We start from the raw sequence: 25,238 nt of genomic DNA, 5'->3' as shown, positions 1-25,238 counted from the left end.
CAAGAGGACTGTACTGGGAAATGAATCTGATGGGAGTCCCTGAACTGGTACACTCCACTCGATAGCATGTCTCCAATGCTGTGCGGCATCCATCATCCCCACACAAGCAGAGATGTACAACATCAGTGCAAAGCCAACTCCCCACCAGTACCCAGCAGAAAGAAATCACAAATGCACAGGGTGGATACCACTGGCCTAGAGACTTGCAATTTTTCCTTACCTCTGCTCTATTTTCTTTCCAGAAAACTTACCACAACTTGAGCTCTTCCATTAAATGAGTCTTTATCCAAGACCCCGGAAGGCAGATAAATAGGAATATGTCAAAACAGAACACAAGACTGCAGGTTACGCATTTTCTCTTCTGAACATAAGGACTCCATCAGTGCAGAATAGGTGTTTCCGTTAAGCAGTTAGACCACTGCCAAAGCAAGGTGTGAGACAGGAATAGGGCAAAAGGTGGCATGTTTCAAGATCATCTTTTCTCCAGACTGAATTTTCTGTTCATAGGCTGAAGCTCAGGAGTCTCAGGCTCTCTGGGGCCATATAAGGGAATTCCAATCTTCAACTCTCCCTTCTACCCTCAAGCCACGGCAGTAGTTTTCAGGTTGTGTTCCAAGAAATATCAGCGAATATATGTGTATGGGGGTAACAAAGGGGTGTCGTGGGGAGTGGCTGGATGGGGGAAGCTCAATAGTTGACGCTTGGGACCTCTCAACTCTACTTCATTTCTTTCAGGTGTTGGGATTTCTCCCAGGAGTTCATTTTTTAAAAAGGTTCTAATTGTTTAAAAGATCTGCAAACCAGTGTCCTAAACGAGAGGAAGATGACTGTACCTGTGCCTCTCACACAGCTAACCACTGCCGAGGGTCTACACAGAAGGGAGATGTCGTGTGGCTCTTGCCTGTTTCCACTGTGAGTGGGTCTGGGTCCATGCTAGCAGCTCCCTGACTCCAGGGGCTCCCGAGACACTTTCAGCAAAAACATTCCCTTAGGCATGAGAGTCATTTGTTTTCCAAACTCCCTTCTCCAATCTCACTAATTCCCAATTTCCCTGCATTTGACAAATGCAATTAACAAGCCTTGATCAGTTCCTGGCCGACAGCCCTCATCAATCAATACAAAGGCTGCACAAGGCTGAGGGGGGGAGGGAAGGTGAGAAAGGAAGGTAGCCACGGTACAGGGGAGAACAGGCCTCACCCTCTCTATTTCTATGAACGACCCCTCCCGACCTTTCAGTCTCAAGACATGACGCTGGGTTGTCACTCTCACCAACCATTCTGCCTTCTGGCTAACTAAATAGAAGGCGATATTGTTTGTGCCCTCCTCTCTCATTTTTTAAAGGTTTCTCCCATCAACCTCTCTATCTCTCCTATGTCTTCTCTTTAACAGAAGGCCTTGCCATCTGCTGCCACCACAGCTAGGGAACCTCCTTAGTGCAGGGTGTGATAAATCAGCAGTCTCTCTGCTCTCAGCAGGGCCTCTTCCCCACACACATATTCCAGTGACAAATTTGTGCTGTTTCCTGCCTAGGAGGCTATAAGCCCACCATCACTCCCCTCTGCCCCGCACATATACATACTGGAGGACCAAAAGGACAAGGATCACCAAGCCTGTGGTCACTATTGCTTTCCCATTCACTCCTTCGTCCTCTCCTTCCCAGGGTCCAAGCCTTCCCTTTCCAATTGGTTTAAAATCCAAGATTTACCCTCTTCACCCTTCTGCTCTGCATAAACCATCAGCCTCCCCTCCCCCACCACAGGGTGAGAGCTTTTTCCTCTGCAGCCCTGCCTGGTACAGCCCTGTGCATCTTTCCACCTCATCAACTTTTCATCTCTTTGCAAACCGAATCGGGAAGTCTCTCCCTCCTCCTTGCCGCTCTCTCCTTCTCCTTTGTTATTAGCTTCATGAGTGGGGATGTTAATGTATTCACTAGACAATGTCTTCACATCACTGTTTCCTGTAATTACAGTCAGTTCCCTCCCACTGTCCTGGCTTATTTGACTGTAGAGCGCTTGCAGGAGGGACAGCGTGGACAAAAGACTCAACACAGGCTGAGGTCGAGTAGTGAGTAGTGTAATGTTAACATCCGGGAAGTAAAACAAATAGTCGCCTCTGCAGCAGCTCATTAACAACTGCTAACACACAGAGACCAATATTCCAGAGCTTAAAAATAAGTACCAATACAACTGAGGACCCCTCCACTATAGATAGGATGAGGTGCTATATCCAAATTACCAATGACAGTCACCCCAAGAAATGCAAGCAGCCACATCCACCCTCCTTCAGGCAGTAGATCCACTATACTTGTCATGTAGATCAGCTACATTGTCACTGGAGACTCGGATCCAGCCATCCTCCCGCACATGGTAGAGGTTGACCGCACCTCCTGAGTAGGCATCTCTGTAGGTGGCTTGGTAGATGGCTCGACGGGCCAGATCATAGGCCTCCTCCACTTCCAGATCATAGGAGTAGCCCCGATCCATGACCCCATAAGCATACACAGAGCCAGAACCTACAGAGAAGGTGGCCCCCGAGATTCGGTTCCCTTCACTGTCCACGTAGTAGAGGCCTGGAAAAGAAGATGATGTTAGCAGGAAAAAAAATGACCACTCCTTGTGACATCTAATTCATATTCCAAGGTAGTAGTTCTCTATCCTTCTTAAAACCTGGGAGAAACCAACATAAATACAAGAAAATAAGAATTCTATAAAATTACTTTTAAAAAAAGCTAAAGGAGGTGGAGTGCAGTGGCTCATGCCTGTAATCCCTAGCACTCTGGGAGGCCGAGGCAGGTGGACTGCTTGAGTTTAGGAGTTGGAGACCAGCCTGAGTAAGAGTGAGACCTCGTCTCTACTAAAAATATTTAGCTCTGCATCTGGTGGCGCATGCCTGTAGTCCCAGCTACTCAGGAGGCTGAGGCAGGAGGATCGCTTGAGCCCAGGAGTTTGAGGTTGCTGTGAGCTAGGCTGACGCCACGTCACTCTAGCCCGGGCAACAGAGTGAGACTCTGTCTCAAAAAAAAAAAAAAAAACAACAGGAGAAAAGAATAATTATTTTTAAGCATTCAGAAGGGAAAACCACACAGAAAGTAACTAGCTGTAGTCTAGCTTTACTAAAAAGATAATTCAAAATGGGCCGAAGAGGAAACAACATCAAGTATAAGACTGAACTTCCTGGCAAGTTTCTTAAATACTGGAAAGGAAAATAGACTAAGGAATTTCTTTTCAGAAATGACAGAATAGGACCAAGGGTGATTGTCAGGGTGACTATATCCAGCAAGGAAAGAAAAGGAGAGAAGCCCAAAAGGCCCCTTCTAGGCCAAAGACTCTCTGAAGCAAAAAGGGAGGAGAAATGATTAACTTTGGAGTGACTACCATATATTAGAACTTTATTGTCCAATACAGTAGCCACTAGCCATATGGCTACTGAGCACTTGGAATAGTGCTACTGCCACATACTGGATTCAGTGAATTCCTAAAATTAATTTTACCTGTTTCTTTTTACTTTTTAAATATATCCATGAGAGGCTGGGCGTAGTGGCTCATGCCTGTAATCTTAGCACTCTGGGAGGCCGAGGCAGGAGGATTGCTTGAACTCAGGAGTTCGAGACCAGCCTGAGCAAGAGCGAGACCCCATTTCTACTAAAAATAGAAAACATTAGCTGGGCATGGCGGTCGTGGCATATTCCTATAATCCCACCTACTCAGGAGGCTGAGGCAGGAGGATCGAGTTTGAGGTTGTTGTGAACTAGGCTGACGCCATGGTAACTATAGCCCAGATGACAGAGTGAGACTCTGTCCCAAAAATGAAAAAAAAATTTAAAAAGCCATGAGAAATTTTTTCTTCTTTCTCTCTTTCTTTCTTTTTTTTTTTTAAGAGGCAAGGTCTGGCTATATTCCCCAGGCTGGCCTCCAACTCCTGGGCTCAAGTGAATGAGGAGCTGGGACTACAGGTGTGTACCACTGTGCTCAGCTATGAGAAAATTTTTAAATTACATGTGTGGCTTACATTATATATTTCTCTTAGCACTGGCTAGAGTTTTATGTCTATTATCCAATTTAATTCTCAAATACAATTCCTTCTAGGTCTTATAATTTTAAGGGAGAGAAGACAGAAGGAAAACTATTGTGTGCCAGACACTGTACTAGTTGCTTTACATTTACCTCACTTAACCAATGTAGCTGATGAAGAAACAAAAGGCTGAGAAAATAAGCACCTTTCTAAGGTCACAGAGGTAGTCAGTGACACAGCTGGTCTAATTCTATTCCTTTTCCTACACTACGGTAGGAAAAAGAGTTGAACAAAGAGAAGGAAGGGCTAAGAACCTAATCAACATATCCTCAGCACTGACACAAAGCCCTTTCATCCATCTCTCCATCCAACCCCTCTTTTCTGCAGTGTTAGCCCAAGGATTACGTGGTTGTAGCTTAACTTACCAGGGCCTCTCTTATCCCAGCCACAGATCATGGTGCCCATGGACAGCCCCATGCCTTTGTACTGATACACCATGTTGGCAAGCAGCTTGGAGGCAGCTGCTACCGAGATGCGTTCCTTGTTTCGAAGCTCGTAGATTCGACATTGCCGAGCCAACAGCCGCTCCCAGAAGCTGCAATCCGCTGCACCCCCAGCCATGGTGCCCAGCAGGTAGGGGTTGATTTCTATCACCTTCTTCACTGTCTGGGAGGCAATGTAAGCACCTGCTGTGGCCCTGGAGTCGGCGGCAACTATGACTCCGTGGCGGAACTGTTAAGATCAGACGAAAGCACAAAACAGGCCACAAATCACATCAGACCACAAAAACATTGACATTTCTTTTGCACCAGTGCAACCCAGCACATCTCTTTCTCTGTCCTTTTATACTTCACAGAGTCCTTTCCCACGTATTAATGTCACTTCAGAGTCACCTCAATTCCTTGACATAGGTATAAACAGTACTAAATTTATTTTATAGATGGGGAAACAGGTTCAGTGAGAGCGAATTGCCCAAGATCTAGAGCTAGTTATTGCAGAGCTGGGCCAGGAACCCCAATTGTCTGGCTTTTAGTACAACTCCAAGTACATACAGTGCTCACCAAGCATTCCTCCCCATGCCACAGAACTTCGGCTACCCTTGCCTAGGGGGCCGCCCAGTGAATAGTTACAACAGCCTTCCCTCTGCCAAGGTTCATTGTTACCGCCTCTCCCCTTTCCCAGCTGGAAGTTCCTGGACAGGAACAACCTGGGGTCACCAAGCTACCTCGGGTTCTTTCCCCCACTTACACCCATCCCCACCGTCCCGCTCTCCGGCCAGAGCAAGGACCGAGGCCTCCCGGGGTAATGAGACAGCGAAACCGCTAGGGTCCGGATGAGGGGAGACTGAGCCTCTGCCTGGGGTTGGTGGCTACGACCACCACGGACTGCGGTCCGGCTGAGAGGCCAGGAAAGGCGAGGGTGTTTGGACTGCTGGATCCGCACCTTGAAGGCCAAAGTGGTGGTTCCATGAAGCATTTCGATTCCCGGCTCCTCTGGGACACCCCAGCTGGGCGCGACCAGGCTCAGCCCATCACTGGGACTCCCTGGGCCCAGATCCAGCAGATCTGCACGACCCCCGAGTCCGAAAAACCCGCGCTGGTTCACCGGTAGCGGGCTCTCCAACACGCTGGCCAGCGCCATGTCTACTGAGGGCAAACGGAACTAACTCCGAGAACACCTTGCAAAGATAGGCCGGGCAACGCCCCGCCCTCACAGCTTCACTTCCTATTAAATCTATGCCAAGGAGGCGTCATTTTGACTCCTGGCAACCACGCCTCCAAAAACAAGAGCCAGACGCAAGGGACCATTTTCACCGAGAGAAAAAAAAAATACATGGCTTCGCTACTCTTAAATTCTAAAAGAATGTAGCTGCCATATTGACTTTGGTCTTGCAAGCAGTACTGGCTCAGATTAACCTCAAATTCATAGGAAGTGATTGGAACCGCCCATGTTGCGTGAGGGAAGTGGGTTCGGCCATCTTTGAGAAGGGCGTGACTGGTTGAAAATGTTTTCTGAACCTTTAGTGGTAAGTTGTCCCCGCCCAGCCTGATATCCAAGCAACATGTTACATCTCTACTTCCTCAGCATCCTGTTAACGCGCCTGAGGTTGCCATTTTGTTTAAGGGTACCCTCTAAGTTTGGGTAAACTGATGATCTACTCTGAGGCCATTTCCCTACGATATTGTTAAACCACAGTAATTTGTGGTGAAAAGCTCAACAAACAATATAGCTTTTGTTAGTTGCCACACCACAACTGTTCTTTAATGAACCAGTTTTTAAGATTCGATATTCATTCTCTTTTCTCCCACCGCCTGGTGGAAATTATAATAAGTAATGAATTGCCTAAAAGGTGGATAGATGGCCGGGCGCGGTGGCTCATGCCTGTAATCCTAGCACTTTGGGAGGCCGAGGCGGGCGGATTGTTTGAGCTCAGGAGTTGGAGACCAGCGTGAGCAAGAGCGAGACCCTGTCTCTACTAAAAATAGAAAGAAATTAATTGGACAACTAAAAAATATATAGAAAAAATTAGCCAGGCATGGTGGCACATGCCTGTAGTCCCAGCTACTCGAGAGGCTGAGGCAGGAGGATCGCTTGAGCCCAGGAGTTTGAGGTTGCTGTGAGCTAGGATGACGCCACGGCACTCTAGCCCAGGCAGCACAGTGAGACTCTGTCTCAAAAAAAATAAATAAATAAAATAAAATAAAAGGTGGATAGAAGAATAAAGAAGGAAAAACAAAGGACCCAGTTAATCCACAAACTGAATTCTCAATTCAGCACCTGAATAATTGAGTCAATAGTAATATACCAGCTCAAAGAGCCTGGAGGAGAGTTGAGGCTCCATAAAGATGTACCAAGAGATTGTCTAAATTCAGCTTGCTAAGACGATGCTTTTTATTCAGGAATGTGCTATATTTCATTGCCTCTTCCTCCCTCCTTCATTTTTTAACTCTTTTGGAAACTACAACAAGTCAGGAAGTGGGCATATGTATGAAATGTTGCCTCCTGGTTTATGGTTCTATGAAGTCAGTGTCTGGCCTTCCTTGTTGGATTCCAGCGGCAACATCTATCGACATCAGAATTACGCTTTCCTGAGATGCCCCATTCAGCCCCTCCTCTCCTTCAGCAGACTCTGCATGGCTGTATTTTTAATGCTGAAATTTGACAACCCTTTCCAAGCCCAATCATCAGAATGTAATGAAGCAGGAGATCTTTATCTGTGTCTCACACTTGGAGGGCGTGGAAATGCAGAGTGCCTCTGTTTACTGAGCACGTATGATTTTGCATTCACCCCTGCAATGCAACTAGTCCTCCTTGTGGCTTTTAGTGGTTCTTTCACTCTGCGCTAATAGCATTTGTGCCTCCTTAAGGCACTTTCACATTTTACCTGGTTAGAAGAGTACATTTATCTCCTACCAGATTGTGAGCTTTTAAAGACAAATATTTCTCTACCGTTCATCTCTGTGGCCACTGCCTGCTTAATACATATCTGCCAAATGAACATGAAAGGATGACAACAATGCTCTTCCAGGCACAGAGGCTTAAAGCCCTAGATCATCTTTGACACTCCTCTTTTCCTCCACCTCCAGTGGGTTGCCAGGTTCTTCTGATTCTTCCTCTGCAATGTTTCTCACATTCTTTTTCATTGCAACTGATACCACCTTTGGCTTCTCATTTCCTCATAGTTGAATGGCTGAAATATTCTAACTGATTTTCTGGGCCTAAACTATCACTCTAATTCATTACGCACAGCATCAGATTGATTTTCCTAAAGTACCATTTTAACGTTAACACTTACCTGCCTAAAAATTTTCTTTAAAGTTCAAGCTACTCAGCATGGCATTCAAGGCCTTCCATGACCTATTCCCAACCTACCTGAATTAGGTCTTTGCTCCAGGATCCCTACTCATGGAGACCTCACAAAGGAGAAGTACAAAAGATAAGTGCTGTAGTTCAGAGGTTGGGTAGGAGGTCTGTGTAGACCGGGAAAAGATTGAGGGTCCAGGATGGCTTTGTCAAGGAAGTCTGGATTCATTTCTCTAAATAACACTTGAGTCTCATTGCTCCTCACACCCACAGCCTCTCCTTTCTCAGCTCATACTTGGGAAGGATTTTCACAATAGGCAGTACTCAAGCGGGGCTTTGTGGGATAAGATTCAAATAGGTGAAAGGAAGGTGGGAAGTGTTTTAGGAATAGAGTGAAAAGAGGTTGTGATGGATGGATTTGAATTCAACTATATACCAGCTTGAGGCAGAAGAGGTAGTTTTGATTTTATCTTGTAGCCCTTCAAGGTTTCTTAGCAAAAGAGACAGAGGATTTGAGTGGTGCCTTAGGAAAACATGTCCATAGGGAGGATAAGATTAGGGTGGGAGACTGGAGGGTGGCCGATTAGGAGGACATTCAACTGTCCAGACTTGACTTAATAATGGCCCGGCCTAGAGGGGTGGCAGTCCATCTCTATATAGAGTCTAAGACTTAGTCTTTAGAAAGAGGACATATTCTTTTGTCTTCAGTAATATTTCCAGGTGGTCTTACACAAAGGAAGGGAGAAGGACTGGTTGGACCTTAGCATGCCCTTCTTGTTTCTCCAGTCCTCTAGTGACATGTTTACACTTGCCCTTGCTACTGAGGTCCCAGGAAACTATGATGGCACAGCCCCACCCTCATGATGTCTGTAGGATCAGGCTCTTTCCTTTGTGTGGGGTCTGTTAAGGGCCAGCTGTCAGGGTCCTCCAAGCCCACCCCTAGACCACCCCTGGTTGGTGTAAAACTCAGACTCAATGTTATGGGGTCAAGGTCAGTCGTTTCTCCTGCCCTGGTACTGTTAATATTAATGCAAACAGCTCTCTTGCCATTGTAAACTACTGGGTAGAAGAGAGACTAGAAGAGAGAGGGCCACTAGATCCTTTCAGCTACATCCTCAGGACTTTAATAAGTCAAAGAAGCTATGCTGCCAGAGAGCTGTCAGGAAAGCTGTCTCTGTATGCAGATAGAGGACATATTTATCCAGAAAGCAGAGGAGAAAGAGTGCTCCAGATTCTAGTTTCCCTCGCTCAGTAATCCGCCTTTCTGGAAGGTATCTGAGCCTCTTTCTGCTTTCCCCCATACAAAACTCTCTTGCTCTTTTCTCTTTGCCCTTGCCTCAGTCCATTTTTCTTTCCCCATCTTGCCCATAAGTTGAAAGTGTTAGCTGAGCCTCAGAATTTCCTTCTCTCACCTCTCTGAGGGTCCTGCCCCGAGGGTTTGCAGCACTCTCTATTACTGCGGCAGAGCACCAAATTGCCTTTACCTCCTCCTCAGGCCAGGTAAGGGCCTCCTGTGTCTTTGAATGCCCAGTGTCCTGCATAGGAAACACAAGGGAACCCAGCCCTCCTCCTTCCACTGTGCCTGCTTTCCTTTGAGCTGCCCCAGCCCCCACCCCACTCCAGAGAGCTGGAGGATGACAGACAGGAGACTCTCTGGGAGACTCTTAGATGCATCATGGGCAACAGAAAGTGAAGGTCTGACTGATGGGGCAGCGTCTTCCTGGTGCTGGGGACTCCCCTGGTGTCATCCTGTCCCCCCTCAGCAGTCCTCTGAGGAGGAGGGGCTGCTCCCTCAGCCAATCCCAGGGCGTGGTTTGGAGTTGGCAGAAATGAAGCGTCAGCTCACATGCCATCCTCACTGGTTCTGGCTGCAGCCCAGCTTCTCCATAGCGTCCCTCTCCCCCACCTGACCCCAGCCCACAAATCCCTGCCTTGCTTCTTGCAACCTTTGCTCAGCCCCGGCAATGGCTCTGCAGGATGTGTGCAAGTGGCAGGCGCCTGATACCGAGAGACCATCACCTCATCTGCCCCAGTCTGGTGGCTGGGCTGTGCCCCGGGGCTGTGACCCTCAAGCCTTCCTGCAGACCCATGGCCCCCGGCTGGCCCACGGCACCACCACCCTGGCCTTCCGCTTCCGTCACGGAGTCATAGCCGCGGCCGACACACGTTCCTCCTGTGGCAGCTACGTGGCATGTCCAACCTCATGCAAGGTCATCCCTGTGCACCGGCACCTCCTGGGTACCACCTCTGGCACCTCCGCCGACTGTGCCACATGGTATCGGGTGTTACAGCGGGAGCTTCGGCTTCGGGCACTGAGGGAGGGTCAGCTACCCAGCGTGGCCAGTGCTGCCAAGCTCTTGTCAGTCATGATGTCCCGCTACCGGGGGCTGGATCTGTGTGTGGCCACTGCCCTGTGTGGCTGGGACTGCTCTGGTCCTTCCCTCTTCTATGTCTACAGTAATGGCACCCGCCTGCAGGGGAACATCTTCTCAGTGGGCTCTGGATCTCCCTATGCCTATGGTGTGCTAGACCGTGGCTACCGCTATGACATGACCACCCAGGAAGCCTACGCCCTGGCTCGATGCGCTGTGGCCCACGCCACCCACCGAGATGCCTATTCAGGGGGTTCTGTAGACCTTTTCCATGTGCGGGAGAGTGGATGGGAGTATGTGTCACGCAACGATGCCTGTGTGCTGTACACGGAGCTGCAGAAGCTCCGGGAGCCGGAGTCAGAGCCAGAGGAGGAGGCCAGCCAGGCCCATCCTGAGCCTGCCACTACCCACAGAGCTGGGGAAGATAGAGAACTCTCTGCCGGAGACAGGGAGGCGACACCAGGAGACTCCAGGATGCCAGCAGGGACTGAGACGTTGTGAGAAGCGGCAGGACTTGAGGAGATCCAGGCCCAGGGAGTGGGTGGGAGAGGGACAGCAGGGGTGGGCCCCGCTGGGAGCAGCCTCACAGCACCTGTCTCCAGCCCTGATGAGTTGCCAGCTTCATTTGTTCCAAGTCTCCATCCTTTCTGCCTCCCAGAGCTATTGATGGCTCTTTGTTGACACCCCATGGGTTGGGCCAGCCTCCTTCTGGGCACCACGTCCGTCTTCCAGCAAACACTTGCAGTGTGCCTGCTGCATGCCAGATGCCGCGCTAGGTGCTAGACCCTCTTTTCTTGCCATCTTCTTTTCTGCTTTTTTCCGTCCCATCCCCAGTCTCTCTTAGTTTGGGGCCTTTATGGCAGTGTCGCTTTCTCCTGGTGGCTTTTTCACGTTGGTGAGGTGGGGCGGCGAGGAGGGGAGCGGCCCCTCTCAGGATGAGAAGGGGATGGTGGCCTGGCCTGGTACAGTGATGGACGCCTCTTGGTATGGTGGGCTTGTCTCATCTGCCCTCCTCCGCCTTGACTGTAATGACAAGAATGATTATTCCTTTACTGACGGCAGTTCTCCTGACAGCCCTTTGAAGTAAAAATGATCCTTCCTCACTTTATGGAAGAGCAATCAGGTTCAGAGGGTTATGTGACTTGCCCGGGTCACACGGTAAGTGGCAGAGAGGAGGCTTAGACCCAGGCCTTCCCCACCAGGGCCTGCGCTGACTCAGCACAGCTCCTCCCAGGCCCCCTGCTCTGCCTTTCCTCCTTCCCTGCAGGCTTCTGGGGAGAGATGTGGAGGGGAAGAGTAGCTGGGCCAAGCCCCTGCCTGGTGGCCAGGGGGGAGTGAACCCTGAGGGCCTGCAGGGGTGAGCTCAGGCAGCCCCCACAGCACATCCTGGCTCTTCAGCCCTCTGGGCCTGGGTTCCACTGTCAGCCGTGCCCACCTCCTTTCTTGCCTTGCCTTCTTTCCAGCCTCCCCTTCCTCATGCTGCCTCCGGAGAAGGAAGAGGAGAGGGAAGTGGCCATGCCAAGGGGAACAGTCTCCTGCCCCTCCAGTCCCCACTCCAGCTCCCCTGGAAGCCCTGACTTAGAGATCTCGGCTGAGAGCTCCAGGAAGGCCACCGCCCCCTCTCCCCAGGCCACACGGGAGAGAAAACACTAGGAGATGGGGCCTGAAGGAAAGTTACTGAAGCTTCTGTTCTCTCATCCCACATCCCAGTCCCAAGAATAACAGCCACTTGTCCTCCCTCCTAAAACCCTTTCTCCTAGCTTCAGCCTGGGCCCTGAGCCCTAACCCTGCGCCCCAGGCTAAGAATTCCTCTAACAGGAGCTGGCCAGGCAGGAGAAGGCTTCCAGACTCTGGCCCTGAGGGCCTGACTGGGGAGGAGGAAGGAAAGGTCCTGGAGCCAGCCCCAGAAAGGACAGCAGTGGGGACAGAGTCGGGGGGCAGGTGGAATTGTGGTGAGAAAGGGGACCACAGAAAGGTGCACAATACAAGAGGACTGGCCTTCAAGCCATAATCAAGGAATCTGGCCGATGGCTTCCATAGCAGCCCTCTTCACCCCTTGGCCACTCCCTAGCCTCAGGGGAGGAGATGTGGAACTCTGGGACCCATAACCAGAGGTCTGCTGTGTCCCCCTGGAGGAGCCCATGTGCAGGGGCAGCTTTGGCACAGGCTTCCAGTGTTTGGTGTAGGCATGAAAGGGTGCGTATTCGTGCCACAGTTGCAGGTGGGCCTTGTGTCCAGGTGTAGAGTGATATAGGATGGGTGTGTGTATGTGCATGTGGCAGGTGATGCAGTTGCTGTGTGCAGAGACAGGAAACAGACTTACAGAAAAGAGCAACACCTGAATAAGGACAGCAATGTCTTATGGGAAGAATGCCAGGCCTTGTCATTTCTTTTGGGGCTGTGATCCAGAGTAAAGAGGAGGTGGGGGCAGGACTCACCGCACCAGTTCTCCAATTCCTCATCCCCCCAATCCTATCCTGAGGCTCTCAGGGAGGGAGGAGTGGCCCAGGGCCTGGGACTGCCACCTGAGCCCAGGCAGGGGCACTGGGAGCTGCTGGCAGCTCCCTGCCCCTGAGGTGCTCTGTGCCCCCGCCCCCTGCCCTGCAAACTGGGGAAGGAGGCTTGAACCCAGACTCAGAGGGCAGAACCGGAGGGGGAGCCCCGTCTTGCGTCTCCTTGCATCTCCTCTCCTCCTTTCCCCTCTCCCTTCTTTCTACAGTCCTGCCCATCTCCCTCCCTTGACAGCTTCTGCCTTCCAGAGGATGAAGTGTTGGAGACCAGAGGGGAGCCCCTGGGTCTTGCTGACAAGCCTGTTGCCCTATGCCCTGTTATTTTCCTCTAAGTTTTTAATGAGCTGGGGGAGGACCCCAGGAGGGTGTTGGGGGGGTGGGCAGGCCAAGGTCAGCATCCCATTCCAATGCACTCCTCCCTACCTAAGCATGGCTCGGATCATTTCCTCCATCTCTCCAATAATCCCTGAAGGTTTGATGTAGAATCAGGGTGAGACCAAAGGGGCAGAGATCTTGCCCTTGCTGCCCTGAGTCGGAAGACCTTGTCCCCTCTGATGCCTTGCTTGGGATGCTGCCTTCTTCTAGTTTCCTGAGGCCTTGCACAGGCTCTTGGGCTGTTAGGGGTCCAGGGTTCCAGCCTTCGGAAGAGTAAGGCGTGTGCTTGTTCCCCCACCACCTGGTTGCCCTAATCAAGCAGGTGTGGAAGGTGTGACAGAAGGAATATGCACATTGAAGCAGCTTTCCCCAATTGCCAGCACCCCCCACTTCCTAAGCCACCCACTTGCTTCGTGCCTCTAGGAGCGCTGCCTGGAGCTACGAGGCCTGGGTTCTTATGCTGGTTCCTGGGCAGATCCTTTCTCTGCATCAGGGAGTGGACATTGGGAGAAGCTGGCAGTTCCTGCTCACCTCCCGCCACAGTTGACTTTGATTCTGCCCCTCAACAGGCGCCTCCCTGGTCCCTCTTCCTCCTCCTTTGTGCTCCACAAAGACTAAGACCGTGGACTGGGGGAGAACAAATGGGGGGACTGCAGGCCCAGATTCAATGTGACCATCTCACCCTGGCCCACCCTTTCCCCAATTGGCACTACAGGCCCCAGGAAAGGCTGGCTTGCCTCCCTCTGCTGCCTACCACCCACATGATTTTCCTGGAAGCCCCTCTTAGTCTGTCATCTCCTCCTCTCTTCTCAGTAGCTCTCGCCCTCTATTTCTCCTGCCCATCCTCCCCTCTGGCCAATCCCCACATCTTACTCTCCTTGGACAGCGTGAGACCAACAGGGAACGCAGAGAGTTGCTGGTGGGAGTGGGGCACAGAGCTGTCACCTCCTGACTCCCCAAATCCTCCTCTAGAGGGACTTGAAGTGGCTTTCCCCCAAGGAGAAAGGAGAATGAGCAGGGAGGGGATAGGGCTCTCCTCCCACCCTTCACAGCAAAGCTCTGTACAGAAACCTGAGTGCAGAAACAGAAGCAGGGCTCCAGCTTTACAAAATAAAGTGTTTGTTTATTATGAAATTAGAGATGGAGGCCCCTCCCCTTCCTCCCTCTTTCCCCTTCCCCAGCTGCCTCCCCCTTTCCTTCCTTGCTTCCCCTGGGGCCTGGGAAGCACACAAGACAGTGCCCAGAGCTGGGATGCCCGGGGCGGCTGACAGCTGGGCAGAGCTCCAGGGAGGCGGCCACGTGGGAGGCTGGAGCTCTTGCCCTGGGAGGCGGCTGGCTCCCTCTCCCTGCTGGAGGCCAGTGGAGCCAGGATGAGGCCATGAGTGATGGATGGAACCATGCGGGCAGGTCTGTAAGGACAGGAGAGCCACTCAGAGGCAGTCAGTGGGGGGGGGCTTCAGCCACCCCTGGCCCCACAGTCTGGAAGCACTGACCTGGGGCAGAGAGCATCCCCTGTGGGAGGGCGGGCAGCAGTGCTGGAAGTTTCTCTTGATTTTTGGGATGGACAACAAAGTAAAAACCAAAAAGCCAGTCACAGGGACCCAGCGAAGGAAGGGAGATGTGGGCAGGAGACAGAAACAGAGCATGTGTGTGGGCAAGGGAGACAGAGCATGTGCGTGTGTGTGTGTGTGTGTGTGTGTGTGTGTGTGTGTGTGTGTGAGAGAAAGAGAGAGAGAGAGAGAGAGAGAGAGAGACAAATTTCCAACTGCAGAGACAAACAGCCACAGAGAACAGAAACGAATCACAGTGAGAGGACGCAGGCTCAGGGTCAGAGCCACAAAACCCAGAGCAGGACAGTGTCACAGACAGAGACAAGGATCCCTGGAGAGAGACAAACAGACTCAAGAGGACAAGGAGGGAAGAGCTAGGGTGCCCTGGGGAAGGAAGGACACAGGGACAGGGAGGAGGCCTGGGCCCCTGGGCTGCTGCTGCCTGCCTAGACCCTGTGGGGCTCACTCAGAGGGCCTGTGCCGCTGCCCCTCCACGGTGCTCAGGGGCCTGGGGGCTCCTTGGCCCCATACAGCTCGGCCAGGGTGCGGAAGAGCGGACCCCAGTCGTCCAGCGGCTCCACGGGGCCGGGGGCGCCGCCGGCTTCGCTGCAGGAGCCCAAGGAGCTGAGGGAGCCGCAGGAGGAGCCCCGGCCCTCGTAGCCATACACCTGCACCGAGTCGTACGGGGGCACGCTGGGGTCCTCGTCCGCCTCGCGGAGCCGCAGTGCCAGGAGCTGGGCCACGTCGGCAGGGCCCGGCGGCCTGGGCTGGCGCGGCGCCCGGGCCCGGGGCAGCACATCGCGGCGTGTGGGGGCCCCAGGCGCCGGCGGAGCCGCCCCATCGGGGTTCTGCAGGGCCGTGATGTCAAAGGCCTCGGTGTCCTCCTCGCCGCCGCCCTCGTCGTCGTAGGTGATGATGTTCTCCCGGACATCCTCCTCCTCCAGTACCATCAGCGCTTCCTGCTTCTGCCGCCGCAAGGCCGCGAAGAGCACCACCAGGGCTGCGTGACAGATGGGGGGCACACAGGCCGCTGAGCCGGCAGGGCCAGGGCGCCTGTCTCCATGCTGACCCGCGGACCCAACAGGCGGTAGAGGAGGCAGTGTGGCCTAGGGGGCTGCAAGCCCTAGTTTTGACATCTGGCAAACCTTGCTTTGAATCTTGACTTCATCCCTTACTCGCTGTGTGACAATGGGAAGTTGCTTAACTTCTCTGAACCCTTGGTTTACTTGTGTGGAAAACATACTTACCTCTTAGGGTTGTTGACAAGATAAAATGAAAGACCACAAGTGATGTACCCAGCACCATACTTGGCACAGAGTAGGGGCTCAATAAATACTTTTTATGGCTTGTTACTGTCATTACGGATTGGCTCAGTAATATGAGGCCCGAGCTTGTCTCTTGGATGTGTCAGGTGGTGGGAAAGTCCAGGCATGAGGGTCCTTCAAGCTCTAGGGTGGATTTCCCTATGCCCAGGGTCCTGGTTCTTCTCCACACCCCTGCAGGTCCAGATCCCACACCTATGTCCCGCCATGGCCTGACTCACCAAGCAGGGCACCCACACAGGTGACGATGGCAAGCAGGGCACCGGTGCTGAGCCCAGTGGCTGAGAGCTGAGCCTCGGGCCGGCAAGATGCCACAGAACCATCAGGCCGGCAGCGGCACACGCTGACAGTCACTGTGGCAGTGCTGCTCAGTACGGGTTGCCCCCAGTCCCACAGTTCTACGGGAACCAGGTAGGGGGCCTGGCGGGGCGGAGCGGGGCGGGAGGGCAGCAGCAGGCTGGCAGAGCCATCTGTGGGAGAGGGAAGATGTTGGAGCACCTTTTGGGACACCTTCCGGGTAGGGTGAGTCCCACCCACAGAGCCAGCCTCCCATGGGGAAGGTTTGCAAAGAGCAACCAAGCAAGTGTAAATCCACACCTACCTTCTGTTGGGTGGAAGGCCCAGACAGGTGGGGCAGGGGTTAGGCAGGCCGGGCTGGGGGTGGTGGAGAAGGAGAGGAGGGACGCAGGCGAGGGCATGGTCGTAGTGAGATAGTAAAGGTCGGTGGACTTTGGCTACCTGCCTGAGCCTTGAGCCAAAGCTTAAGTCTGCTTATGATACTGAACAAAAGCTTTGGAAATGATTAACGCCCAGCTTCAACAGAAAGCAGTTCTGCTTTCTTTAACAGGACATGGCAACCATCGGAGCAGGGTTCTGCCAGCCCCAGTCAAAGGCAGCACAAACTGGTTACTGCCAAGATGAAGCCCAAAGTTGACCACTCATAGACCTTTGCCTTATTTTAATGCTAAAAATCACACCCAAAGGTGGAGATTTAACATGCTAATGAGACATGCAATGTATGAAGAAGCATGATTGCCAGATGGGCAGCAGCCGATAAAACTCTGCCTCTACATGTTATGATTTCAATGTTGGCATCAAACTTTCTCCTTTACCCTTTAAAAGTTCCCCAGCCCTTTGTTCAGAGAGCCAGTCTGGTTGCTCCCTAACCAGCACTGTCTCCCTTTTGTTTGAGCAAAAGCTCCCCCTCATAAAGCCTTGCCTGTCTAAATTCCTTTTTCAGTCTCATGCCAATTTCTATCGACTTGTGGACCAAGAACCGTGAGGTGGGTAACAACAGTTGGAGGCCACCCACCTCGGTTATCTCGGATAGTAAAGTTGGCATCAGGGCCCAGAGGACCTTGAAAGGAGACACGACTACTGTTGCCATCTTCGTCTCTGTCCAGGGCCCGGATGACCTGAATCAGCTGGGAGGAAGAATCGAGGCCTTGTATGGAGTGGGCCACTGGAGGCCTTGAGGTCCCAACCCCTCTGCCACAGCTGCTCACCTGGCCAGGGGCTGCAGAATCACACACAAAGGTGTCATAGGGCTCAGCCAGCTGGGGGGCATTGTCATTTTCATCCAGGGTCTGGATGGCCACTTGCACTCGCGAGGCCTGTGCAGAGCTGTCTGAAGCCAGAACACCAACACATACACACCACACACGCACACACCACACAGTTACACACCACATACATGGTGCAGGGCATGGATGCCACATGCAGCACATAGCATGCACATGCAGCACACGAAATATGCATGTAATGTACAAGTAGTAAGCAATGTTGTGAAATAAATGGAAGAATACCAAGTGCATATGACATTCGTGTAGTACCCAAGAAATGCGTCATACGCAGCAGACATCCAACAGGAATGTGGCACCGGCGATACACATGTCCAATTACCCATGTGCAGGGCACATGCAGCATAAGTGAAAGTAGACAAAGGGTGCGTACAGTTTGCATGCAGACAGACCACAACCATGAATATACAAACACATTCACACCATATATCCAATGTACATTCAGTGTTTTAAAACAAATGTAACATACATGAAGTGGATGTTTGATATGCACAGTGAATGCAGTGTCACCCCCCATACCCAGGGCCCATAGAATGCACATTTATGCATAGAGGCCATGCACAGCACCAGTGGGATGGACACACATACACACACACACACACACACATCTCATCAGAGGTCTGGGAGGCTGTAGTGTAGCAGTGAGTGTCACTTAAGAGTTGACCTTGGGGAGGAGGAGCTGCATGACCTACAAGGTGCAGAGCGCCAGCCAGCCTGGGCACCACAGCCAGACACAGGTCTCATCTTCACCCATCCCTTCATCAGGTGACTCCCACCATTACCCTACCTTGCTTCTCACTGCCCATGCCATCCAAGAGAGAATGCAGAGTGTGTACCCCTGTCACCTCTCCTAGGCTGAGTCTCCCAATTCCTTTGGTCTTTCCCCTAGGCAGGGGGAAAGCTGGCTGTCCCTGATGAAAGGGGCTGGGGAGGCTGAGTGGACTGCCTGGCTAAGGGTCTGGGGTGCCCCAGAGACAGGATGGGGATGGGGTCCACTCCTCCACTGTAGTAAGGGCCCAGGACTGCTAGTTGATGCTGGGGTAGGGGTAGGAGCAGGATTTGGCAGGAAGGTGAGAAGACAGTGAGGGAAATACATATGCAAACACAGAACTATGTATATAAAAGTACCTCCCTCACACACACAGGGCCATCCGCACGGACATCCACACAACTGTAGATACATATGCACTGCCAGGTGGCACCCAGCTGCATACACAGACACAGAAACCTAGACACATATGATTAAATACACATGAAAGGCGGTGTGGTGGTGGAAGTAACAGCTCAGACTGCTGACTGACTGGGTCTGATGGCTCCGCCACGTAATCTCTGTGTGACCGTGGGAAGTTCCTTAACGTCTCTCTGCCTGAGTTTGCTCGTTTCAAACTAGGGAAATAATCATACTTCCCTTCTAAAGTCGTGGTGATGATTAAATGGATTAGTCCATTTTAGGTACTTAAAACCATGCCTGATACATAATAAGTAATAAATTATTATCTGTCCACAAACACCTGCCTACTCAAAACACATACAGCTGCTTGTATGTACTGCTATATACATCCAATCACACATACGCACAAATATGAATATAATTCTATACACTCAACCGTAAACACATACGTGTCCAGTTATAGACAATCACAAATATATACGTGTGTATATATTTTTCCCACATACAGAATTGTACACACACCTGAGCACATACCTGCATGTACACATACATACAGCTCTTCACTGACATGTATAGGCGTCCACATACACAATGACAACTTTCATATACAGTACGACAACCGCAGGGGGCTATTCCCAGAAGGAAGGGAGGTCTCCCCGTCTCCACAGGCCAGAGCTGCCCAGAGGCAGCCGAACCGCACTGCTGGGGACTGACGGGGCAGGAGAGGAGCCTGCCCAAGGAGCTGTCGCCCCTCCCCTACCTCGGCGGTCCTCTTCCCTACCTTGTGGGTCCCCGCGGGGCTCCCAAGAGGGCTCTCTGACAGGGGCTGCTAGTGCACTCCTGCTTAGCTCCCGGAGGAGGTGCCCAGCTCTTTTCCAGCCCCCAGCTCCAGCCTGTACGGAGCGCGGGCAGGGCAGGGTCTGCCAGCGCACAGGTTGGGAGCTATTTAAGATCTGGGTTGGGGCAAGTCAGGTAAGGGGGTGAACTGAGGGTCAGTAGAATGCTCAGGCAGACCCACTGTGCCCAGCCCAGCCTAGGGGACCAGGAAGCCTGCCTGGTGGTGAGGATCCGGGCTAGGGACTCAGGCTGTGATGGGTGATGGCAGTGAGTGCCCTTTCCCACTCCCACGCCAGGAGGCTGCCACTACCTCATGGGCCCAGGTCTCCTCACCTAGCTCTGTGGCCAGCACGGTGAGGTTGTGCCAGACATGAGCCTCGCGGTCCAGGGGCACAGCTGTGCGGATGGTGCCGTCTTCGGGCTCGATAGAGAAGCAGCGCTCTGGGTCCGAGTGGGGGAGGATGGAGTATCTGGGGAAGACGGAGCCGAGCTGGGGGCTGATCTGGGGGTGGGGCAGAGCTTGCTGCCCCAGCCAACTCTCTTCTTGTTACCTTGCTAGGCCTCATGGCTCCTCAGGGCAGAGCCCGCCCTATGCACCCAGACCAATAGCTCAGGTTGGAGTCCCCTTAAAGGGCAGATGTCCCTGGGAGGACACCACCATTAAATACCTCTCCTAAGACTCAGGGCCACTGGGTTTCATGTGGGTCAGAGGAGGAGATACAGAAAGAGGTAGAAGCTGGATAAACACTACTGTTTTTCGGGCTTCCGGGTCCTATCCTGGGGACCCGGGGACCCAGGGACCTGTGTTTCAGCCCTGCTCTGCCTTGGACTGGCTGTGTCACCTCCAACAAATTATTTAACCTCTGTTTGCTCAATTGCAAAGTGGGAGTAACACCAGCACCTCCCTCACAGAGCTGTGAGGGGGATGCTGGCCAGTGAGCGGGAAAGAGTGGCTGTCCTGCCACTTACTGTGTGACCACCCGTGACCCTCAAACAACTGGCGATGATGACACCTACTTCACAGGGCTGCTGTGAGAATTCAGTGTCATCAAGTGGGCAAAATGTGAAGCACTTAGGGCGTGATCAATAGAGATGCACTTATCTAATGAGATTACATCTGCTTGCTCTGCCACTGGGAGGCGCCACCATTACCTACCCAGAGGGCTGGGCAGAGAGTTGGGGAGTGGTTAGCAGAGAGGGAGACCCTTGCTGGGAGGTGGGCATGATCTGCAGTAGGTACGGGGCACATTTACATACCCTTGGGTGGGAATAACCTGCCACCTGGCTCCTTCCCAGAGGCTCCGCCCTCCCCAGCCCACAGCCGGCTCACCTGATCGGGCTGGCGGGGGAGTCCAGGTCAGCAGCTGAGATCTGGCCCACCAGGGTCCCAGGAGCCTTGTTCTCGGGCACAGCCAGGAGGTAGGCAGACTGGGTAAAGGCAGGGGGCTCTGGGGCATCCTGCACAGCCACACGCACAGAGGCCACATCCTTGAAGGGCCCTCGCCGCAGATAGGCTGGGTCGATGAGCGTGTTGGTGGCCTCCACTCGGAAGGAGTAGGAGCGACGAGTCTCGAAGTCTAGCGGCTACGGTGAGGGGAGACAGAGTGAGTGAGGCATGTGGAAACCAGGGCAGGCCCCAGGCCCTTGGAAGGTGAAGAGTCCCTTCCCCCAATGTATCCAGGGCTCAGTCCTCGTGTGAGGAGAGGTGGCACCAAGGGCTGGTCGCCTCAGGGGTCAGGCAGATTACTTCGTCAGTAACTCTAGGTCTACCCCCAGCTCCATGGTGGACTTGCTCTATGTCCTGAGCCAGTCCTTCCCCTTTCTAGGCCTCAGGGCCTCATCTGAAAGGTGAGGACATGACCATGACCATGAGGAGGCTCCAACAGAAGGGTCCTGAGTCTGTTCTAGAACAGTTAGAAATGTGCCCAGTGGGTGGGGCAGGAGGCAGATATAAACGAGTCTGCAGTGTCAGCAGGAAGGAGGCTAACCTTGCGGACAGTGAGGAGCCCGTCTCGTCCCTGGGAGTCTGTGCTGATGCTGAAGGCCTCAGACCCCTCCCCGTCCAGGATGCTGTATGCCATGAGGGCGTTGTCCCCCAGGTCTGGGTCTTGGGCCCGAAGCCGGCCCACCAGCGTGCCAGGCCCAGCTGTCTCCACCACAGAGAACTGATACAGGCCTTGGGGCCAATGGAGGGAAACACATTCAGAGAGGTCCCCAGCCCTTCTCCCTACCCCCTGCACATCCTTCTCCCAGGGTCTAGCTGGGGTTGGGGTGGGGAGGGAAGGCTTCTCCAGAGGCTGTAGGGGTAGGGTGGCCAAAGGATAGCTCATTTGACAGCACTGGCCCCTTACTCTGAGGGAACTTGGGGGGGTTGTCGTTGACATCACTGAGGGTGACGGTCACCGTAGTGCTGCCCGACAGCCCCCCCATGTGGCCGCCCATGTCCTTGGCCTGGATCACCACCAAGAACTCCTCCTGTGTTTCCCGGTCCATGTTGGGGATGGCTGTCCGCACCACTCCTAGGGACAGACGCTGGGTCAGGGGGTGTCTGTTCCCATGGCTACCCTACTGGGCTCCAGAGCCCCATCCTCACCAGTCTGGGGGTCCACAGAGAAGAAAGGCAGTCCATCCAGAATGGTGTACACCAGCTTGGCACTGTTCCCATAGCTGGGGTCGTCGGCATCATGAGCAGTCACCTGGATTACTGATGTCCCTGTGGGGGATCCCGGCACCCCACTCAGCAGCAGCAGGGCCAGATGGGGAAGGACAGCAGATGAGGGGAACCCAGATGTGAGGGAGGCTGAATTGAAGAAGGTGGGTTCTGGGGTAGACAGCAATAAGGGAAGGAGAGGTGAGGGAGTTCCAGGAGACGGGATCTGGGACATTCATAGCTGGGTGCTCACCAACATTAGACATCTCAGGCACTGTGGCATGGTAGGGCCCGAAGGGAAAAATGGGTGGATTGTCATTGATGTCTTGTACTTTGATGATGAACTCTGATGGCGGCTCCAGGGGCCGGTTGGAAGCTCGGTCCACAGCTTGGGCCAGTAGCACATATTGTGCCTTCTCCTCCCGGTCCAGGCTCTTGGTGACATGGATATTGCCTGTGGCCTCGTCAATCACAAACACGGTACCTGCCCCCTCCCCGGTCAACAGGTACTTGGTGCGGCCCTCTCCCCGATCAACATCCGAGTGCAGCTGTAGGGGTCAGGGAAAGATGGCAGAGGCTCCAAGTGCAGGGACAGAGGATCAAAGAGTCCAGGTTTGGGTACAGTGTTGGGAGTCTCAAGGGACAACGGTCATTGCAGAAGTGATGAAGTTGCAGGGCAGGGCCTAAGGGCCTCGAGTCAGAGTAGACATGGGAGGGATTGATCCTTACCTTGCCAATGAGGACAGGCTCTGGACCGGCATATTCCTCAATGACAAAGAACTGGTTCCAGACCCAGCTCCTTCGGGTCCGCAGCAGTGCAGGGCCTGGGTGCCCCCGGGACCCAGCCCAGGCCCGGGCTGGGGCTGCCAGATGCCCCATGCAGCCCCAGCCACCCAGCCAGGCCAGCAGAAGCCTCACCAGGCCCCACATGTTTGGACTCCAGCCAGGGCTCTGTTCACTGGCCCTGTGTGCTGAGGTTGGGCTGGGCCAGGTGGCCCATTGAGCTGGCTGGGGTGGAGGGGCGCTGGGGCTACCCCATGGATCCACACCTGCAGGACAGGTAGCTGTTCAGGGCCAAGGAAACTGTTGATCCTCCTCCCCTCCCCAAATTAGATGCTGCAGACAAGACCTCTAAGGAACCAGACACCCCACTGCCCAGAATTCAAACTAAGACAGAGAGCAGACAGACTGATCCTTCCCTCCACCCAGGCTCTGCCAGTATTCACCTCCAGCCCTCCAAGCTGATAAATTTCTGCTCAGTCAACTCCGAGAAGCTGGGAAGGAAAACAGAAGAGGGGATGCTGGGAGGGCTTAGGATCCCAAATCTAGCCCCTGTCCTCCCGGGTTGGGCATATAACCAGGAGACTGGAGGAGTTGGAGCTACCAGAGAAAGGACTTAAAATTAAGGGGTTGAGATTCATGGAGTTGTGGCCTTAAGGTGTCTAGGGTCAAACTGAGAGATGACAAGAAGTGCAGTCTAAGCCAGGGTTGAGAGCCTGTGAAAGTCCCTACCCCCCACGGGGAGCCCCACCTTGCCAAACCCTGCCCCCAGCCCACACTGCCAACCGCAGTCCTTGAAGAGGGACTGGGCTCATGAGACAGAATCGGGGGCCAGAGTTAGAGGAAGAGGGGACAGGGTTGGGGGCAGGGTGAGGTGACTGGGGAATGGGGGAGCAGAGCAGACCCAGAGGTCACAGTGTGATTAAGGGCTAGACCAAGACTCAGTGACTGTCTGACAGAGACAGAGATGACTGGATGAGAGACGGAGACAGAACGGCTGCAAGAGGCTGAATGAAAGAGATCAGGGAGGCAGCCTGGTGTCTCAGAGGCAGAGAGGAGGAGTCATAGTACCAGGCTTGGGAACGGGTCACCTGGGGCAGAGGGCCCTTCAGCATGTGTTACGGACAGGCAGGGGCAGCCCTCAGCTGCGGCGGTGGGGGCGGGTGGGGGGTGTCAGACCAGGCCTCCGGAACTTCATTCTGGGAGAAGGAGAAGCCAGGAGTGGGGGGGTAGGAAGGGGCTTCGGGAAGGCAGCTGGGGAGAGGACCCTTCCCACTGCTCCTTTTCCTCTCCTCCTGGGGGGGATCCCTCAGGTAGCTGTGCTTCCGCCTCTCCACCTCCCCCGGAGCAGACATACACCTGACAGTCCGTTTGCTCCCGAGGGAAGAGGGAAGCCAGAGAGAAGCTGGGGACCAGAGAGGGAGGCGGGACGAGGAGGAGAGGAGGAAGGGGCTAGAGGAGTGGGAAACAGGATAGCGGGAAGGTAAGAGGACAGGGAGGGAACGGGGAAGGAAAGGAGAGCGGGAAAGGGAAAAGAGAAAGACAGGAGAGGGTGTAAGGTGGAGGAAGAAAAAGGCAAAGAGGGAGAGGAGATGGAAAAAGACCGGACAAGAAGGAAAGAGAAGGCTTAGGGAGACAGAGGAAGGGGCAGGAAAGGCAAACAGGCAGAGAGAAGGAAGGGTGAAGAGAAATCGAGAGAGGAAAAAGAGGGAAAGAGGTGCGAGGGCAGGAGAAGAGGCAGAGCGCGGGAGAAGGGAGCCGGCAGTGGGCTCCCGGCCCCGGAGCGCACCGCTCTGAAGACACCCGCAGGCTGCGGGCCCCCCGCCGCCCCTCCGCGGATCCCCGACCCCGGGCTCCGGGGCAGGCGCCCTTACCTGGCACTGCCGAGGGGCCCAGGCCGGCGGGGAGCGCCCCCGCCCGCCCCCGTCGCGGGGTCCCGGGGGCGCAGCCCCGAGCCGATCCGAGCGGGCGCCGCGGCTCCGCTGCAGGTCTGAGCGGCCCCGGCGAGAACAAGGGAGCGAGACGGAGGGGGCGGGGGAAGGAGGCTCCGCCTGCGGAGGAGCGAGGCGGCTCCGCGCCGCGCGGGAGAGGAGAGCCCAGCCTCCGACCCTCCCCGGCCAGCCGGGCCCGCGCGGCGGGGGCGGGGGCGGGGGCGGCGCCGCGCGCCCTCCCCCTCGGCGCTCGCGGGCTGCCCGGCGCATACAGATGCGGCGCCCCTCCCGGGCCGTGCCCGCAGCGCCGGCAGGGCATTCGGGCGGGAGGACGTCCAGGCCACG

General features: G+C 54.0%; 3 protein-coding genes across 3 annotated transcripts; 1 reads left to right on the top strand and 2 right to left on the bottom strand.

Moving 5' to 3' along the window:
* Positions 1–2,052: 2,052 nt before the first annotated feature.
* On the bottom strand, positions 2,053–5,914 carry PSMB5 (proteasome (prosome, macropain) subunit, beta type, 5). Its single transcript, XM_012649415.1, has 3 exons — positions 5,455–5,914; positions 4,437–4,743; positions 2,053–2,569 (listed from the first exon to the last, which is right to left on the bottom strand). The coding sequence occupies exons 1-3, from the start codon at positions 5,650–5,652 to the stop codon at positions 2,283–2,285; spliced, it is 792 nt and encodes a 263-aa protein (XP_012504869.1). The 5' UTR covers positions 5,653–5,914; the 3' UTR covers positions 2,053–2,282.
* Positions 5,915–9,708: 3,794 nt separating this feature from the next.
* PSMB11 (proteasome (prosome, macropain) subunit, beta type, 11) lies at positions 9,709–10,855 on the top strand. Its single transcript, XM_012649245.1, has one exon. The coding sequence runs from the start codon at positions 9,780–9,782 to the stop codon at positions 10,686–10,688; it is 909 nt and encodes a 302-aa protein (XP_012504699.1). The 5' UTR covers positions 9,709–9,779; the 3' UTR covers positions 10,689–10,855.
* Positions 10,856–14,174: 3,319 nt separating this feature from the next.
* CDH24 (cadherin 24, type 2) lies at positions 14,175–24,966 on the bottom strand. Its single transcript, XM_012649397.1, has 14 exons — positions 24,837–24,966; positions 22,912–23,231; positions 22,436–22,730; positions 22,126–22,245; positions 21,884–22,051; positions 21,521–21,708; positions 20,863–21,116; positions 19,866–20,002; positions 17,450–17,571; positions 17,257–17,368; positions 16,166–16,414; positions 14,832–15,622; positions 14,566–14,752; positions 14,175–14,481 (listed from the first exon to the last, which is right to left on the bottom strand). The coding sequence occupies exons 2-12, from the start codon at positions 23,110–23,112 to the stop codon at positions 15,123–15,125; spliced, it is 2,346 nt and encodes a 781-aa protein (XP_012504851.1). The 5' UTR covers positions 23,113–23,231; positions 24,837–24,966; the 3' UTR covers positions 14,175–14,481; positions 14,566–14,752; positions 14,832–15,122.
* Between the last annotated feature and the right edge of the window lie 272 nt (positions 24,967–25,238).

This window comes from Propithecus coquereli, unplaced genomic scaffold, assembly GCF_000956105.1.
Source record: "Propithecus coquereli isolate 6110/MARCELLA unplaced genomic scaffold, Pcoq_1.0 Scaffold3, whole genome shotgun sequence".
NCBI classification, from domain to species: domain Eukaryota; kingdom Metazoa; phylum Chordata; class Mammalia; order Primates; family Indriidae; genus Propithecus; species Propithecus coquereli.
This window is presented reverse-complemented; position numbering and strand designations above follow the sequence as displayed.